General features: G+C 43.6%; 1 protein-coding gene across 2 annotated transcripts in view; it reads right to left on the reverse strand.

Annotated features, from left to right (window-relative positions):
* The window catches only part of COLEC11 (collectin subfamily member 11), a 42,011-nt gene that overhangs the window by 13,910 nt on the left and 10,479 nt on the right, over window positions 1–17,622 (reverse strand). For both annotated transcript variants that reach the window (XM_056856409.1, XM_056856408.1), the window contains exon 3: window positions 634–705. In XM_056856409.1, the coding sequence (XP_056712387.1) occupies window positions 634–705 (72 nt within the window). The remainder of the gene's footprint in view (window positions 1–633; window positions 706–17,622) is intronic.

Consider the following 17,622-nt stretch of genomic DNA (forward strand, 5'->3'; position numbering starts at 1 on the left):
ACTGTACCACTGCTTATTTTTAGCAGTAGATCAAAGTGTCACATGACATTGCTGTATATTCTTGGACTCATCACTGCAAATCTTAGCCAAAGCACAACCAGAAAACACAATTGCTTGCGGCGTTGCTCTACATATTGCATTAAAAGGTCAAATACAGTAATTATTTTGGAGTTTCACCAGGCCACAAGCCTAGTAAAGTATTGCCAGAAAGGTTGTTCTAAGGCAGAGCTCCCCAACCATTTTGAGCCCTTGGGCATCTTAGGAAATTTGACAGAGGGTGGTGGGCACAGCCACAAAACAGCTGCCATGAAATGGCTGCCGTGGAAGGTGGAGCCAGCCAGAAAACAGCTCCTGCAAGCACACAATGAAAATATTGTGGCAGCAGCTGCTGCCAAAGCAATATTTTTTAAAAATCTGCATAGCCAATCAAATCTCCAATGGCCAACCAGAAGCCTTGCTGGTCAAACCCAACCTGGCCCTGCCCACTTTCTAAAAACACTTGGCAGGCACCAGGAAAGGTATCAGCAGGCACTACGTTGGGGACCCCTAGTATAAGATATTAGCATCCACTTATCACTGGAATATATTAAGTGATATAGTTTGGTAAAGAGTACTCTCTCTTAAGAAACTTACCTCTTTCTCCTGGAGGTCCCACTCTTCCTGGGCGGCCTGGTGCTCCTTTCTCTCCCTTTTCTCCAGCTTCCCCTATTTTATTGTGTAAAATAAAATTCTCTGTTCAAATAAGCATATAAATTTGCAGTAAATATTATGATCAGCACCACAGTCACTGGTCATTTTTGCAATGATACTTTCACTCACTTTCGCCCCTGGTCTATCTCTGTTGTTCCTTGGAGTTATGCATGGGTTTTCCGTCCATTAGAGATCGCTACCAGCCCTCACAAATCCCAGGTCTTCCCATCCCTCTATTAACCCAATTCTTCCATCTCCCCTGAGCTCAGCTCGGGTGAAATCCCCAAGCATAAGGTAAAGCCTGGGACACGGAAGCTTGGGGGAGGGACGTTTCTCTCACAGAAAGCACTACAGCCAATTACAAAGCAGCATGTCAAGGGGCAGGCATTAACAGAGTAGCCAACCTCCAGGTACTAGCTGGAGATCTCCTGCTGTTACAACGGATCTCCAGCCGATAGAGATCAGTTCACCTGGAGAAAATGGCCGCTTTGGCAATTGGACTCTATGGCATTGAAGTCCCCCCTCCCCTCCCCTCCCACCCTCCTCAGGCTATAAGTTACGCATTGTGTGGTAAAAAAATACTCATCAATCTCAAATCATCTGACAATCAATTTCATTAGCTGTCACTGTGTTCTAGTGCCACATAAGAGAAAAAGTTTCCACTTTCCATTCTCTCAACAATCAGAAACTTATCTCGAGTCTACTGGTTGTAAAGAGTGATTTTAACTGCAATGAGTGCTCCCCTGACTACATGGTGACAAACACAGGTTTATTATTTTTGTGCCTTACCAACATTACCTAACCACAGATTTTGAGTGGCTACTATTTCTCCAGTGAAATTTCCTATTTCAGTTTTGTTCCCCTTTCATGCTAGTATCCTAAAGTTCTATGAGAGCACTAGCACTAACCAGCTTTAAACCAATACTGAAACAGTGCAAGTGGAATAGCAGATTTGCTAATTTTCTTGTATAAGGATTACAGACAGTAGGTTTGCTGGAATAGGGGAAATATTTATGTTGTCTTTCATGGGAACTGATTACGAATTATTTTTCAAGTTTTATTGCACTGTACAACTTACATTACAAGTGATGTGCTGTAATAAATGTGCATGAATTTAAAATGCTAGTAATATCAATTAACACTGACATGTGCTCTGATGCTTCTCCCACTATATGTTAACTTTCCTTCAATGAATCTCCCTCAGGTAAGCTCTTTGAAGGCAAGTGCTTACATGCCCTAACAGTAGTGTAACCATGTAGTTGTGGATTATTTATATAAATTGCCACTCCTTTTTTCTTGTTATTTGCTGAAGCCACATACACTTTATTGTCGAAGGCTTTCACGGCCAGAGTTCATCAGTTCTTATAGGTTATCTGGGCTGTGTGACCGTGGTCTTGGTATTTTCTTTCCTGACGTTTCGCCAGCAGCTGTGGCAGGCATCAGTGTTACTCCTCTGAAGATGCCTGCCACAGCTGCTGGCGAAACGTCAGGAAAGAAAATACCAAGACCATGGTCACACAGCCCGGATAACCTACAAGAACACATACACTTTGCCCAATTTCTTATTGTTTAGAATATGCCAATTTTTTTTCTTTATGTGAGTGTCTTGGATATATATGTCTGCCTTTTGTCTCTGTAGGGCGTTATATGTTTTCATTCTTTGGAGCGAGAATTCAAATCATTGATATTAAAATTATCTTCATTCTATCCATTTTATTCTAGTGCTGCTGCCTGGTCAAGTCTCTTCTTCTTTGTCTGTTATTCCTTGTTTTTTCTTTCTTACTTCTTGTTTTGGGTGAATTTTCTCTTGAGTTTACCGGTGTTTTATTTTCAAATTCTTTCTTGGAACTTTTGGGCGAGTCCTCAAGTGTTAGTTCTTCTACTAACCTCTTTGCTTGCTCTACCGTAGTAATTATTCTTTTGCCTTTGGGCAATGCAACTTCCAACTTATTTCTTTCTTCTGTAAAATTTGTCTTAAGAAATCAAAGTCCTTCCACTTTTTTACCAAGTTTGCAGGCAGATCTTGAAAGATCTGCACTACTTTTCCTTCCAATATAAGTGGCGATTCTTTGTTCAATATTGCGTTTTCTTAAATGCAATGTGTGTGTGTGTGCGTGTGTACACATGCACTTGTTCCTGCTGTTCTTTATAGAAACAGGCTTTCCCCCCCCCCTCCCCTTTCCATTTGGTCTGGTTACAACAGCTCTGAGATCCTTTGATGTGCACAAGGTCATTTATGCATGGGAGTTTTGCCTTAGGTTCGTTGCTGGCTGGATCCACACTTTCCTGTTGGAAATCTCTGCACCAGCAGCCTCCAAGCTTAAATCAAGTCCCACCCCTTTAAATGCTGCTTTGTAACTGCAATGCTCACTGTGAGAGAAGATCCCCCCCCCCAAAAAAAACAATTGCCGCATAAAAAAGCATTTTAAGAACAATAAACAAAAAACGGAGCAATCTGAAGGGGGGGGGCAGAAATCCAAACCTCCGTTTTAAAAAGCCTTTCTTTTGCTCAGAAAGAGCTCTGGGGAAGCAGGAAATATTTGAATCTCCACCTCTTTACACGCTGCTTTGTGACTGGCTGTAAGAGAAGTCAATCCTTTTGTGGCCGGGTTTTGTCAACTGCACAGAGATTTTTGCCAGGCTGAGCTCAGGTAGAGGGAAAAGGCGGATTAACAGAGGAATGGGAAAACCCAGACATTTCGAGGGCTGGAAATGAAGACATTTCTAATGGATGGAGAACTTGTGCGGAGCTCCAAAGAACAACCAAATCAGACCGGGCCAAACGAGAGTCCAAGTGCCCATGCATAAATGACCACAGTCTTTTGATGTAGGAGCTCGGTGACAATTTCTCACCCAGCAGGATGTTCTCTCAATTTTTACGGCTTGATCAAATGCTGACCAAACGTTAGGTGTAATTGCTTGATCTGTTAGATTGATTCATACAATGATATCCACCTCTTGGCGGAGGCAGAAATAGGGCTGCCAGGCTGAGCCTGGCAACCAGTGGGAGGGTTGGGGGGGAGTAGGGACATGTGGGGGGCACATGACGTCAGTGACATCACTATGTAGTTTCCAGGTACAACCCTAGCAACTGCTAGAAACTCAAAGGTCAAACAATAGAGTATCAGTCAATTCATAGAGGTACTCATTGGTACAGAGGCCAGCAGCAGGTTTAAAAAAAAAATTATGGCAGAGGGCAACAGAGACAATCAACGGAAGATCTGACAATCCTAAGTAGAAAGCTATCTTAGTTTGACTTGCCCTTTTGTTTAAACCTCTTCCACTTTTTACATAGAATGTGGAACTCAAGAGCTGAGATAACTCGGCTGTGATACAAGAAGAAAATGAAAGTGCTCCCCCACTGAACACATTTGCAATTTACTTGTAGCAATTGTGCTGATAACACTACAGCTGAAAACACTTGCCCTCAGAGCTGGATTGCAATATTATCAATCATTGAGAATGTCAATATTTAACAGGAAGAAGCTTCACATGTTGCATATAAATACTAGTGGACCTTATTGAGATTTCATTACAAATACGTTTGTAGCTACAGGTTACAACACAGCAGAAAAAAAAAACATATCAATTAAGAGGGAATGGAAATGGACAGCTATGGGTCTGTCAGAACCTGGTGAACTTTTGGGAAGGGTGGAAAACCAAAGAGAACGGTCTGTTTCAGATAACAAGCCGCTCCATCCAACAAACGTGACTCCCTGGAGGTCAACAACATTGCTACACCAAATGACCCACATTCAGTCCCACCACACAATATTGTTATTAACAGAACTGGAAACCATAGTTTCAATTTGATTTTTTTCATGAATAAGCTTATTCAGATGTGCTCACCATAACCATAATCAGTCAGAAAGCAAATAAAAGACAAATAATACCTCAGCTCAGTACAGAATGGAACAGCGGAGAACTCTGGAGATACCCTCAAACGCCTTCATTATTTTTAACACAACCCTCCTGTAAGGGAATATATAGGGAATGCACTACTATATGTAACGCATACACGAACAAATAGGATGTAAGAGGTGCCCTCAGTAATAAACCCAACTGGGAGTAGGCATTGCTTGCCTTCAGTGAATGCTGCCTCAGTCACACAAAGGCCCTGAAGTGTGAGGTGGCTGCTTTGTTAAATTAGTCTGTGCCTGGTCAGAAGCACCTCAGTGACAGTTCCCAGCAGAAGACATATGATTGCTCTAAAGTACCAAGACTCAAGTCTGCACAGAAATTAAGCACATGCGTGGGATTCCAGCCAACAGATGAAAGGCTCTAAATCTCATTAGCGCTCCTCTAAACTAGCCAGCTACCCCCCTGACAGTTTAGATCAGGCACTGATGGCTTTTTAGCGATTTCACATTAGCTTCAGCCTTCACAGGCCATTTTGTGCTTCACTGAATTTGTTCATCAGTCGCCCTCACCATTATGATTATAGCTTCTAATTAGGTGGGATATGCAGAAACATGAACAGATTTGTGATCCCCCCCCCCAGGCTTCCATCTTTTTTGTTTTATATCTCTGTTCCTGATTACTTGATAAAAATGAGATTGTTGGAATTAATTAAACAGGAAGACTTGCATGTGGCAATATTCATCAATCTTAGCATTTATATGGCATACTCTATAGGAGGATGCCCTCTACCCAAAATATAAGCTTCCTGCTCAGACAAACTGTACGAGGCTATACACTTTGTCTAGATTGTAATGTTTCGATTTTATAAATGAGGAAACTAAGTTAAAGAAATTAAGTTGTTCTACAAGGTCAAAAAAGGCATCAACAGAATAAGATTAATGCCCCCAACAGTCAACTAGGTGCTTCAACCGATAGCCAATTTATTTCCATAAGTATGACCTGTATTGAGTCTAGTTATAAAAAAGAGGGCCAATTTACCTCTGCTCTTCATTTTTCCTTCTAAGCACCACATCACCTCTTTGACTATTCTACCAAGTTCACACATTACCCTTGGAAGATCTCATCCACAGGTAAGCCAACAGCATAGGAAATGTATCACCACCACTTTGGACTGGCACCCAAAGGCATCACAAGGAGGTCATACCACCTGGTGTTAGGCAATGAGGATAGATTAGGAATTTTTATAGTATACTATCCAGCCAATGCCCCAATGTGAGTTGACAGAGGTGGTCTCATACTTGGTGTTGAGGACCCCTCCCCCAGGTTGTTAAGTCATGGGGCTCAACATCCATGCCAAAGCTGCCCTGGGTTATGGCTACCGTATGGTAGATGGTTAAGAGATCATATGCCCTACACACTCAGCAGGTCACATGTTGGATTTATTATTTAATCCAAGCAGGGTAATGCTAAGCTTGGTATAAGGAAGATGCCATCAATGTCTCTGTCACAATCAGATGACTATCTAGGGAAGTTTAGGTTGGCCCTAGCTCTTAGAGTCCACAGGGATGGAGGACCAATTAGACTGGTCTGCCTTCAGAGCCTGATGATGGCTTCCCGATGGCTCTGAGAGGTTTTCCAACATGGGTGGTGATTCTGTTGACATCCTGGTGAGCCTCTGGAACACAGACAAAATAATATAGAAACATAAACGCTCCCAGGTATTGTCTCCTCCCCTAAGCAGTGCTAAATCAGCTTTCTGATTTGCCAGGGAACATGGGGGAATGAGGCAGAAGGGGTGATGACGATGCAAATTGATTCAGGATGAAGCTTACTAAACATAGTTTAAAGCTCAGCTGAAAGCTTATTCTGTAGCAGTGGTGGCAAAGAAAAACTATACTCCACCGCCACAGCTGATCTTCTCAACGCCATTCAACAACTTTTGGGGGGAAGAAGGTTAAGAGGCTTCTTTCTATTGAGCATCAGGAAGACCCAATGGAGGGATCAACAAATCAGTAAGACTTTTCTACCATTTTGTAGGTAAATTTTACTGCATTCACTCAGATGCCAGATTAAGCACCGTGAATTGGATCCTATGATTCCCTTCAGCTACATTTTGATTCTAAGACTCCCTTTCACCATCTTCCTCCAACACAGGAAGTTCCTTCCTGCATGTATGTATGGGCATCGATTTGTACGAACATCTGTTTGTACAAAAGATTCAACATACATTCACTTTACCAATCGTACTGGGAACCAGTACATGGATAAATGTGGGCTTTAAACCATACATTCAGCTGTACATACATTGAATGTAACATGAAAACTGCTCAACACGCTTAAAGAAAAATCAAATGTACACAAATTGCACATGCATCAGCTGTAACTTGTGAACAGATAAGACAGCTTCATATATTCAGGTGTCAGCTACAGTCATTCACAGAGAGTGGAGACATGGCATGTATGTGTGTGTGTAGGGGGGAATAAAAAGGCCCCTTCCTCAGTACCCTGTCCTTAGGGTTGCCAGGTCCCTCTTCAGGACATTTTTGGGACGGAAGGTTTTTGGGGAGGGGAGGGACTTCAATGCACTGCGCTGGGAAGATTCCTAACGCTGAGCGTGTACCTTTGCCTTGTACTGGTTGATATAAGCAGCGCAAGTGAGATTAATCACTATTTTTCAAGGCACTGCTTGATGGGCAAGCTGAAGAAGGACAGAAACGTGTGAAAGACTGGCTCCGCGTACTTGCCACCTCCAGTCCTGGATTTCTTGTCTTTGCCATTTCTAGTGGCTCTGGATTTCTTGTTACCTTTTGGGGAGTTGATGCCTTTTGAACTTTGTACTCAGGCACACCCCGACTTTCTGTAACTTATTGTGCTGACTATTGTTTGATTCCTTTTGAATTTGTAATAAGCATGTTATAAGCACCCAAGGACTAAGTAGTTATCAACCTGTTGAGGTGTCTAAAGAAAATTGTAATAAAATAATGTAAATAGTTAGATATAGTTGCATATGTATTGGAATTTGTTGAGTCCCATGCTGGTTGTTGTTTGCAGTTTCTACTATAGCAGCATAGGTTTTCTGTTTGTTAAAATTACCTGGAGGTTGGCAACCCTACCTGTCCTTGATCCAATTGACACCTCTACTGGGGCCAAATTATGTATCTGGAATTCTAACCACAGAACTCCAGCATCATATTCATTTGCTCTCAGATATTGTCTGTATCCAGGCAGTCCAGACTGTTTACTGAGTCCAGACACTGGTTCAGGGTTTCCATTGCAGCAGGGATATGCCAAAGGAAGTCTGCAGTGTCGTTATAAAGACAAGCAGCTTTATTACTACAAGCATTTACTGACATAAACCTGTTTTATGATCTGCATGGTGGGCAGAGACAAGGTGGTGAAGCTTATTTGTACAAAATGTCACTTTTCCAACATTTGGAACAGTGTACAATACTTGGACAACCCAGTAAGATATAAGCATAACACAAAAACAGCAAGCCATACTTAGAAATGACTACATCAACCAAATGTCTGCCAAAAAATGTTTTTTTTAAATCCAGCCCTTAGAGAAAAGTGGAGTCATCTGAAGGCAGATTGTTCCAAAACTTAGAGGTCAAAGGCTCCTCCTATTGTTGCCCCCAGCAGTTGCCACTCAGAGGTTCAGTGCCTCTGAACATGCAGATTTCATTTAGCCAGCACAGCCCATAGCCACTGACGGACCTACCCTTCCATGAATTTCTCTAATAATCTTTTAAAGCCTTGAAGCAAGTGGCCATCACTACATCCTGTGGTAGTCAGTAGGTTAGGTATGCCTTTTGTGAATACGTACTTTCTCTTAAAAACATAAGAAAAGCCATGCTGGATCAGATCAAGGTCCATCAAGTCCAGCAGTCTGTTCACACAGTGGCCAACCTGGTGCCTCTAGGAAGCCCACAAACAAGACGACTGCAGCAGCATCCTGCCTGTGTCCCACAGCACCTAATATAATAATAGGATTGCTTCTCTGATCCTGGAGAGAATAGGTATGCATCATGACTAGTATCCATTTTTACTAGCAGCCATGGATAGCCCTCTCCTCCATGAACATGTCCACTCCCCTCTTAAAGCCTTCCAGGTTGGCAGCCATCACCACATCCTGGGGCAGGGAGTTCCACAATTTAACTATGCATTGTGTGAAGAAATGCTTCCTTTTATCTGTTTTGAATCTCTCACCCTCCAGCTTCAGCAGATGACCCCACACTCTAGTATTATGAGAGAGGGTGAAAAGCTTCTCCCTGTCCACCCTCTCCATACCATGCATAATTTTATAGACCTGTATCATATCTCCCCTTAACCGCTTTCTTTCCGAGCTAAACAGCCCTGAATATTTTAACCACTCCTCATAGGGCTGTTGCTCTAGCCCCCTGATAATTTTGGTTGCTCTTTTCTGCACCTCCTCAAGCTCTGCCTTTTCTGTCTTGTCGGCACTAAATCTACAGCCCACCATTTTCACTAGCCAAGGGGAAAATACAACCCCAATAGCTTGAGAGTGAAGCAAAGATACATTAAAACAACCAATCATCAGCATTTACTGGGGGCCCAAAGCATGACCATTTAACAAATACAGTAACACAACTGGGCACAATTACTTTTAGAAGTAACAAAGCCATGCCACCCATAATCCTTAGTCGAAGGATAATATTTGGCCCAAAAATCAATTTCTGCAATTCCTATCCCAACCATCTCTTGCTTAAAAAAAAAAGAGAGAGTGACCTCAAAGCCAGAGGGTGCAGTATTCATCCATGTATGATTATTCTCATACAAATATATTTACACAAGGAAAAAAGGCATTTTAATCATGGTGTGCCAGAACCAGCACTATTAAGTATTAAGGCAGGTCAGTTAAAAGGTCCACCTCCCAAATCATACTCAGTAAGAAATAGACCCAAAAGAATCCTTCGAAGAGGCCCTCAGTTTTGCCTTGCTTCATTTTATAGGTAACCAGCCTCTCAACTGAAAGCTTAGCCTTTAACAGAAGTTTGATATGTAGATATTAAATGATGTCTCTCTCTAATTAGTGAAAGGTTTCTTCCACTGTTAATTTCTGCATCCAAACCTGCTTTTCAAGGAACAGGAGCAGCAAGTGGTTTCTTTTCCTGTTCACTTGGCAACCTTAGTTCAAAGCAGATGAAGCAGAGGAATAAAAAAGTGACCAAAATGACATCTCAAAGATGTAATGGAGGCTGCGTGGTATAGCAGTTAAGGTGTTGGACTAGGACCTGGGAAACCCAGGTTTAAATCCCCACTCATGCCATGGAAGCTTGTTGAGTGACCTTGGGCCAGTCAAACACTCTCAGCCCTGACCCTGGCTTGTATTTGGATGGGAGGCCTCCAAGGAATACCAAGGTGAGGCGGAGGTGGACAATGGCAAATCACCTCCAAAAGTCTCTTGCCTTGAAAACCCTGTGGGGTCGCCATAAGTCAGCTGTGATTTGACAGCAGACAAAGAGAAGGCACATTTCTCAACAGTCAGAGAAACTGATCTGGCAATGTAGTAATACGATAGACTAATAGAAATATTTAGAATTCCAGAACAGGCAAGAAGCCTGCAGAAATAAATAGGAGGGAAAGGGCCTCTGAAAAACCCCACTCAAATTCTACAACCAGGAAACCCAACCTAGATTCTACATAGTGTAAATTACCCAAATTAGACATTTTCCTATGCTGATTTTCCTGTTGCAACTCTTAGAAGCCTTTTTAGAACATTTAACTTAGGAAAGACTGAGATGGCACAAAAGTCGGGCCAATATTTCATTGACTGATTCATGAGCTGTTTTTCAGCTAAAAAGACTTTCAAAGTTACTTACAAAAAAGGAGAATGAACTAACAGGAGTTACTGGAAGAGATCCTCTTGCAGTTTTAGATGAAACGACTGTTAAAGTCTGGAAGGTTGCTTAAGGAGTAAGTGCTAGTGCGGCACAGTGGTAGGGTTGCCAGATCCAGGTTGGGAAACTCCTAAAGATTTGGGGATGGAGCCTGGGGAGGGCAGGGACCTCAGTTGGGTACAAAGCCATACAGTGAATCCTCCAAAGCATCTATTTCCTTCAGGGGAACTGATTTCTGTAGTCTGGAGATGAGTTGTAATTTAAGGGGATATCCAGGTCCCACCTGGAGGCTAGCCTCCCTACACAGTGATCAGAGTGTCAGACTGGGATCTGGGAGACTCCAAGTTCAAATCCCCATTCAGCCATGGACATTTGCTGGGTAACCAGTCACACATTCTCCGCCTAACCTACCTCACAGGTAGGGTTGTCAACCTCCAAGTGGCGCCTGGAGATCTCCCGCTTTTACAGTTGATCTCCAGCTGACCAAGATCAGTTCCCCTGGAGAAAAGGACTGCTTTGGAGGGTGGACTCTATGGCATTCTACCCTGCTGAGCTCCCTACCCTCACCCAGCCCTCCTCAGGCTCCACCACCAAAATCTCCAGGTATTTCCCAACCCAGAGCTGGCAACTCTACTTATGAGGATAAAAAGAGCCTTGGCTACTTACCGTGAAGGCTTCTTCTGCTCAGAGGGACGAAGGGTATCTTCATTATGGGTGTTTCCTTTTCCTCTTATCTCGGGAGGCAGGAACCAAATATTTAAATTTTTCTGACCTCTGAGGGTAAACGCCCCCTTGTGATCAGTTAAAGACTTTCCGAGCCTTATATATTTAAGATAGACTGAAGAAACATGTTAGTTATAATTCTATACAAGAAATAAGTTCCTAATAAACATTAACGATTAACCTTTAGGATAACTATAAGTCATGAACCAACAAACAGCATTTAACTTGAATTGAATGTCAACTGGAAGTTAGATGTAACCATGATTACCTGTAATTTTATTTTATTTGTTTTATTTATATTTTACTGACGTCTGGGCGGGCAAGATGCCCTTCGTCCCTCTGAGCAGAAGAAGCCTTCACGGTAAGTAGCCAAGGCTCTTTCTCGCTCAGAGGGAGAAGGGCATCTTCATTATAGGACATACAAGAGCTGTCCCCCGCCCTTGGGAGGGTTAGACGTCCTGAAGTATACTTTGCAGTACTCGTCTGCCTAAGGCGGCATCTGCTGACAAGTATAGATCTAATTTGTAGTGTCTCACAAATGTGGACACCGAGGACCAAGTTGCGGCCTTACATATCTCTTCCATAAAGCACGGCAGTCGAAGGCTGCTGAAGTAGCCGCACTTCTTCCCAAGTGGGCAGTAACGCCCGCAGGAGCAGGTAGGTTACTTATTCTATAAGCCTGTGTTATGTATAAGGTGATGGTCCTACTAATGGATGCCTTGGACACATGCTTGCCCTTGTCAGGTGGTGAGATATGAACGAATAAGGAGTCAGAGTTCCTAATAATTTTAGTAAGATAAATGTAAACAGGTAGTGCCCTTCTTAGGTCTAGCTAGTGCCAGGCCTTCTCCTTAGGATTCTTGGGGTTAGTGCAGAAGATGTAAGCACTATGTCCTGCTCTCTGTGAAACTTGCAGCTACATTTTGTCCTATCTCAGTAATTGGTTCGAATGGTAGTTGTGTGAGTGCTGTCAAAGCTGTGTGCAGGCTCTAGTTGTGAACCTGTGTCTAACAGGAGGAGCTAAATAACTGACGCCCCTTAAAAAGGCTTTTATGTGATGGTGTTTGGTTAAGCGGTATCCAGATACCTTGGGTACTATGGTAGCTATAGATGCCAGTTGCCTTTGTAGAGTGCAGGTAGCTAGCCCTAAGCTCTGTCCCTCCTGATGGCTTCCTTGTTGTCAATATGGTAGTAACGGCCACCGGGCTATAACCTAGGGCTATAAGTCATCTCCTTTCAGTGCCCATGCGGTCAGTTTGTACCACCCTGGATTGGGATGGCATATTGGGTCTTGTAGAGGGAGATCTTGTCTGTCTGGAAGTCTCCAATGGTTCTGTATGGACATCTGAATTATAGATGGGAACCACGGTCGTCGCAGCCAATATGGAGCTATGAATCTGACTGATGCTTTTTGAAGTCGTACCTTTCTCAATACCCTTGGAGGGAGGGGGGAAACCCGTACAGTAGGTCGTGTGGCCCTGGTGACATTAAGAGGTCCATTTGTTCTGCCCCCTGTTGACGGTACATGGAATAGTACCTTGGCAGCTGGTGGATGATGCTGGATGCAAACAGATGAATCTGTGGCGTGCCGAATCTCTGAGTAATAAGTTGAAAGACCTCTGGATGTAGAGACCATTCTGCCTCGCTGATGTCCTGTCTGCTGCGCCAGTCTGCTTGTATGTTGACTGTGCCCTGAATATGTTCCGCTGATTTTGATGAGAGGTTGGACTCAGCCCAAGGAAAAAAGTAGTCGCTTCTGAGGATCGTCCTGATTTCTAGGGCACTGATGTGAAGATTCTGTTCTTGATGGTCCATGTTGCTTGAGCCATTGTCCCTTGAGTGTGGCTTCCCAACCTGATAGACACGCGTCCGTGAAGATTTGAATTGGTGTTGGACGGAGATACCAACTTCCTTTCGTCAAATTCTGAGACTGAAACCATCATACTAGTCTTGATCTGACTTCCTCGGTCAGGATGAGATTTCTGTCACTTCTTCCTTGGTATGTCTCTTTGGTACGGCCTTAAGAACCATTGAAGAGGTCTTGCTCGTAAGCGTGCCCCTTGAACTGCGGGAATGCATGCAGACATGTGACCCTTCAGTTTGGTCAGGGACATTAGAGAAGGCGACCGGGAATTAATCGCTTTCTTTGCTAGAGATGAAATGTTGTGGATTTTTGTCCACTGGAAGGTATAAGGAGTTTGTCAGTGTGTCTATGTCCATCCCCCATCTCTCTCAATCGTTGGGATGGAACTAAGTGGGTCTTTCTGAAGTTGATTATGACCCGTGTTCTGTTAACCTCTTCAGAACTCTCTCTGAATGATCTATGCTCTGCTAGTTTGAGCTTGCGCAAATCAGAATGTCGTCTGAGAAGGGTGCATTCTCACGCCCTCCTTGCGCAGAGATGTGACTGGTGTGTCCAGAACTTTGGTGAATACTCGAGGAGGGGCGATGATAACCCGAATCGTAAGGCCCTGAATTGGAAGAGGTGTCCCTTGTACGGGAACCGAAGGAAACAACAATGTGCCGGGTGTATTAGAATGTAAGAAAATGCTTTTCCCTGAGGACCTGTGTGACTGACTTTAGTGTCTCCATCCTGAAGCGCTTTAATGGGATAATCTGTTCAGAAACTTGAGGTCTAGGATGGCTTTCCATCCGCCGCCTTTGTTGGGAACAGTAAAGAATACTGAATAGACTCCCAATGTATGCTCTAATGGTGAGACTGGCTCCATCGCCTTGATGTCTAAGAGGCCTCTGAAGTTCCATGGATTTTTTTATTTATTTATTTTTTATTTTTTTTGGGGGGGGAATGTTGGAGATATTACTAGTCGATGTGAAGGAGTGTAAGAAAAACTCTATCTGATAGCCTTGTGAGATAATGTTTGTGACCCAGAGGCCTGGTTGGGAGGTGACCACTGACGGTCTAATAGGCTGAGCCTGCCTTCCACTGACTGGTGGCTGGCGTCACTGTTTGGTTGGGCGGTCGGGTTTATCCCCTTTATTGCCCTGGAAGGTGGGGGATTTTGGAGATTTATTGAATCGTCCTCCTTTACTAAAGGAGCTGCGATTCTGGTTCCGGTGGTTTCTAGGTTGATCAGATCTGTATCTTTGAAGTATATGGTATGCACGAAAGGACATAGAGGGAGTGATCCCTTGGATTCCTTGCGTAGAAACTTGTCTTTGGTCTCCACTGATATGGGGACCAAATTGTCTCCAAGCAAGGTCTTTCCCTGATACAGGAAGCCCATAATAACCAATTTTGATCTATATACTCCGCTTGCCAGGGGCGTACCCAGAGGGCCTTTCTGGCAGCTGAGGCTGTGGCTAGTGTTCTAGCTGCATATGACATGTTATCTAAGGAGGAATCAGCTAGAAAGAATACCACTCTCGAAAACATGGATGACATGGTATCTAAGGTATAATCAGCTGGAAGGATACCACTCTCAAAAAACATGGGTACTCCTGTAAAGGCGTTTCTTTCTTCCTGTGGAAAAAGTTGATATAACTTCCTAGTCCAAATTATTCCCGCTCTGTATACTAGGGCAGATGTGATAGAAGCGCTTGATAGTGAGTGCCAAGGCCTCTGAGCATTTATGCCTGCTAACTCTGCCTTCCTATTTGTAGGGTCCCTAATCATGGCAAGGCCATGTAACAAGGTTGAAGGAGTGAAGGCAGTGACAGGTGATTCTACTGAAGGCACTTTTAGAATTTTAGAAGCACCGATAAACCAAATATAAAGGCTTCCTAGAGGCTGTGGAGCATTGTATAGGTGCCATTGGTTTCTCCCACTCTGCTTTCAACAGAGTTAGAAATAATCAAACGCTGGCACAAACCTATCTGGAGTCTTTTCTCCCACTCTGAGTCCTCTGAGAGATCAAGAGTAGCTAGGTTTTTATGCCAATGCAGAAGGAAATCTTCTGCGTTAAATACTATAGACAGTCTGGGTACCAATTGGCAATTTTGGGACCGTGAATTAGCTTTCAACGCTGCTTAGGCTGGCCAGCACGTACTCTCTTGGTACTACTTGGACTGGTGATCGGCTCACCAGGATCTCAGGCAGAGGTCTTCCACATCACCTACTACCAGAATTGGCCCTCTGCATGCCAAGCCGACGCTCTGCCACTGAGCCACAGCCGTTCCCCTGCTTTGGCTGATATTCTGCCCTTTTAGCAATCAGATTACTGTTTGTGGTGCTGGAGGGTGTGATCCCTACGATCCCTGTATGGATGGGGCAGGATAAGGAGGTTGTACTGCCCTTAAGCCATCTGAGAAGGCGTTTTTAATCAGGGCGGAGAGCTCTGCTCTTACAGGAGTAAAACAGGCTGCATCTATGAGGGGGGGGGGGCGAAGTCACCTTACCGGCAGTCGATGTCTCCGTTGATGCTTCCCGTCCTTGAATAATAATAGGCGAGCCGCGTGAGGACGGAGCATTGCGAGGCAAAAAGGCGAGCCGCCAGCCTCCTTCATTTTCCCCTTTTGTGCAGTGTGGGAGAAGTGGCTATAGCCGCTGTGTTCTCCTGGCTGCTTCCCGCTGCTTCCCGTCCTTGAATAACAATAGGCGAGCCGCCTAAGGACGGAGCACGGCGGGCGAGGCAAAAAGGCGAGCCGCCAGCCTCCTTCATTTCCCCCGTTCATGCTGTGTGGGAGGAGTGGCTACCGCCGCTGTTTTCTCCCGGCCGCTTTCTGTTGCGATTTGGCAGTCGCGTCTTTCAGGCGCGGCAGAGCAGCGTGCGTTTTGCAGCAGGCATTGGGCGCGCTAGTTAGCGGTCGAGCCAAGCCGTTTGTACTTGCCTGCGCCGTTCTTGCCGCTTTTGCCTTTCCCTTTTGAGTTTTGGTCCTCAGGTCACCAGAGTGACTGTCCGAGGGTTCATCTAATTGTAGTGGTAAGGCCACTAGCAGGCTAGGGTCTAAATTGGCAGGCGCTATATAGCTGTCCTGATGCCGATCCGCCATTTTTTTTTTTTTTTTTGGCGGGAAAAGACCCTTCTGAGGAGAATAGGCCGAAAATTAAGACAGTAAATAGAATTGAGTAGTAGATTAGTTAGGTTAAGTTTAGGTTTGTTAAAATAAGAATATTTTTAGGTCTAATAAGTAAGGTTAAGGTTTCTCTATTATTTCTGTAGCAGAGAGCTGCTAGAAGGCTGCTCTCCCGTTCAAGGCAGGAAATAGAACTGATCACAAGGGGGCGTTTACCCTCAGAGGTCAGAAAAATTTAAATATTTGGTTCCTGCCTCCCGAGATAAGAGGAAAAGGAAACACCCATAATAAAGATGCCCTTCTCCCTCTGAGCGAGAATAGGGAAGGAAGAACTACCACTATGTATTCCACTCTGAGGAAGATTGAGATATTAATATACTAGAAGGATTAAAAGTCTTCACTCTTCCTGGACTATGGAGACAATTGGTCTGTGTTTAAAAAAATAGAAATTGTGAATAAAATCGTAACAGGGAAGCCCTGATGTCCTGACTGTTCCTGTTGCAAAATATCAGAGCGCCTGCATGCCCCAAAGCACCTTAGCAAAACTAATAAAACTACAGCCCCAATAACCTTTAACCCCAGAGAGATTTTTAATTTTAAGGGGACAAAATATAAACTTTACCGCAGACAAAGTAGCATGCCTATCATTGCCAAGATATATAACAGAGGAAAATCATGTGAACAGCAAGCGACCCTACTCAGTAGATATATATTTAGCAATACGGTATATATTTAGTTCTTACAGATGAAAACAAATAACAGCTAAATACAAACTGAGGTGAAGTTTCAATTACAGCTCTACCACAAGGGCAGTCTCTAGGGTCCCCTCACAATTCTGCAAGTGTAAAGCATTTACTCTAGGCAAGAAGATGATGAAAAATTGGGACTATTAGAAAAGTAAAATAACTTAGCAAAACATGAAAAAGGAGAGAAACCCTCCAAAAGGGGGGGTGGGAAAACAATGTTTCCTAGCATCTAAATTGACAACCTCCTGTTCTAATCTCCTCAATGATTCCAAAGCCTTCTTTCTAACATTTGGTATATCAATAGAAGAGAAGGACAAATTAAATGCTTAACTCAGCAGTTTATCCTCCATTAACTTATCTGAAGATAATCTACAGGAGTCAATCTGAGTCCATTTTAAGAGCTCTGGTAGGGATTCACAATCTTAACAAAAAATAAATTTTACTGCTGCTGTCCAAGCCATAAGAGAAATTTGACTGCACCCAATTTCCAGCAGTAAATTAGAATCTGAAATACACTGCGGAGCTCGCAGAAGTGTATGCAAGAATGAAACTTGCACCATTTCCAGCCTAGCTAGAGCTGCTGAGATCCAAATAGGGTCTTCATAAAGTAAGAAGGACAGTATTTTCACTCAATAAAGCTTCAAAAGCATCCGAACAGACTGGCCCCAGACTGGAAAAAGAACCTCGTGATAGCAGGTAAATGAGCTTTCATTCCTTCCAAAACATGATTAAGATGACAAAAAGGGCAAGAGTCCAGTAGCACCTTA

The sequence above is a fragment of the Euleptes europaea genome, chromosome 10, assembly GCF_029931775.1.
Source record: "Euleptes europaea isolate rEulEur1 chromosome 10, rEulEur1.hap1, whole genome shotgun sequence".
Classification (NCBI taxonomy): Eukaryota; Metazoa; Chordata; class Lepidosauria; order Squamata; family Sphaerodactylidae; genus Euleptes; species Euleptes europaea.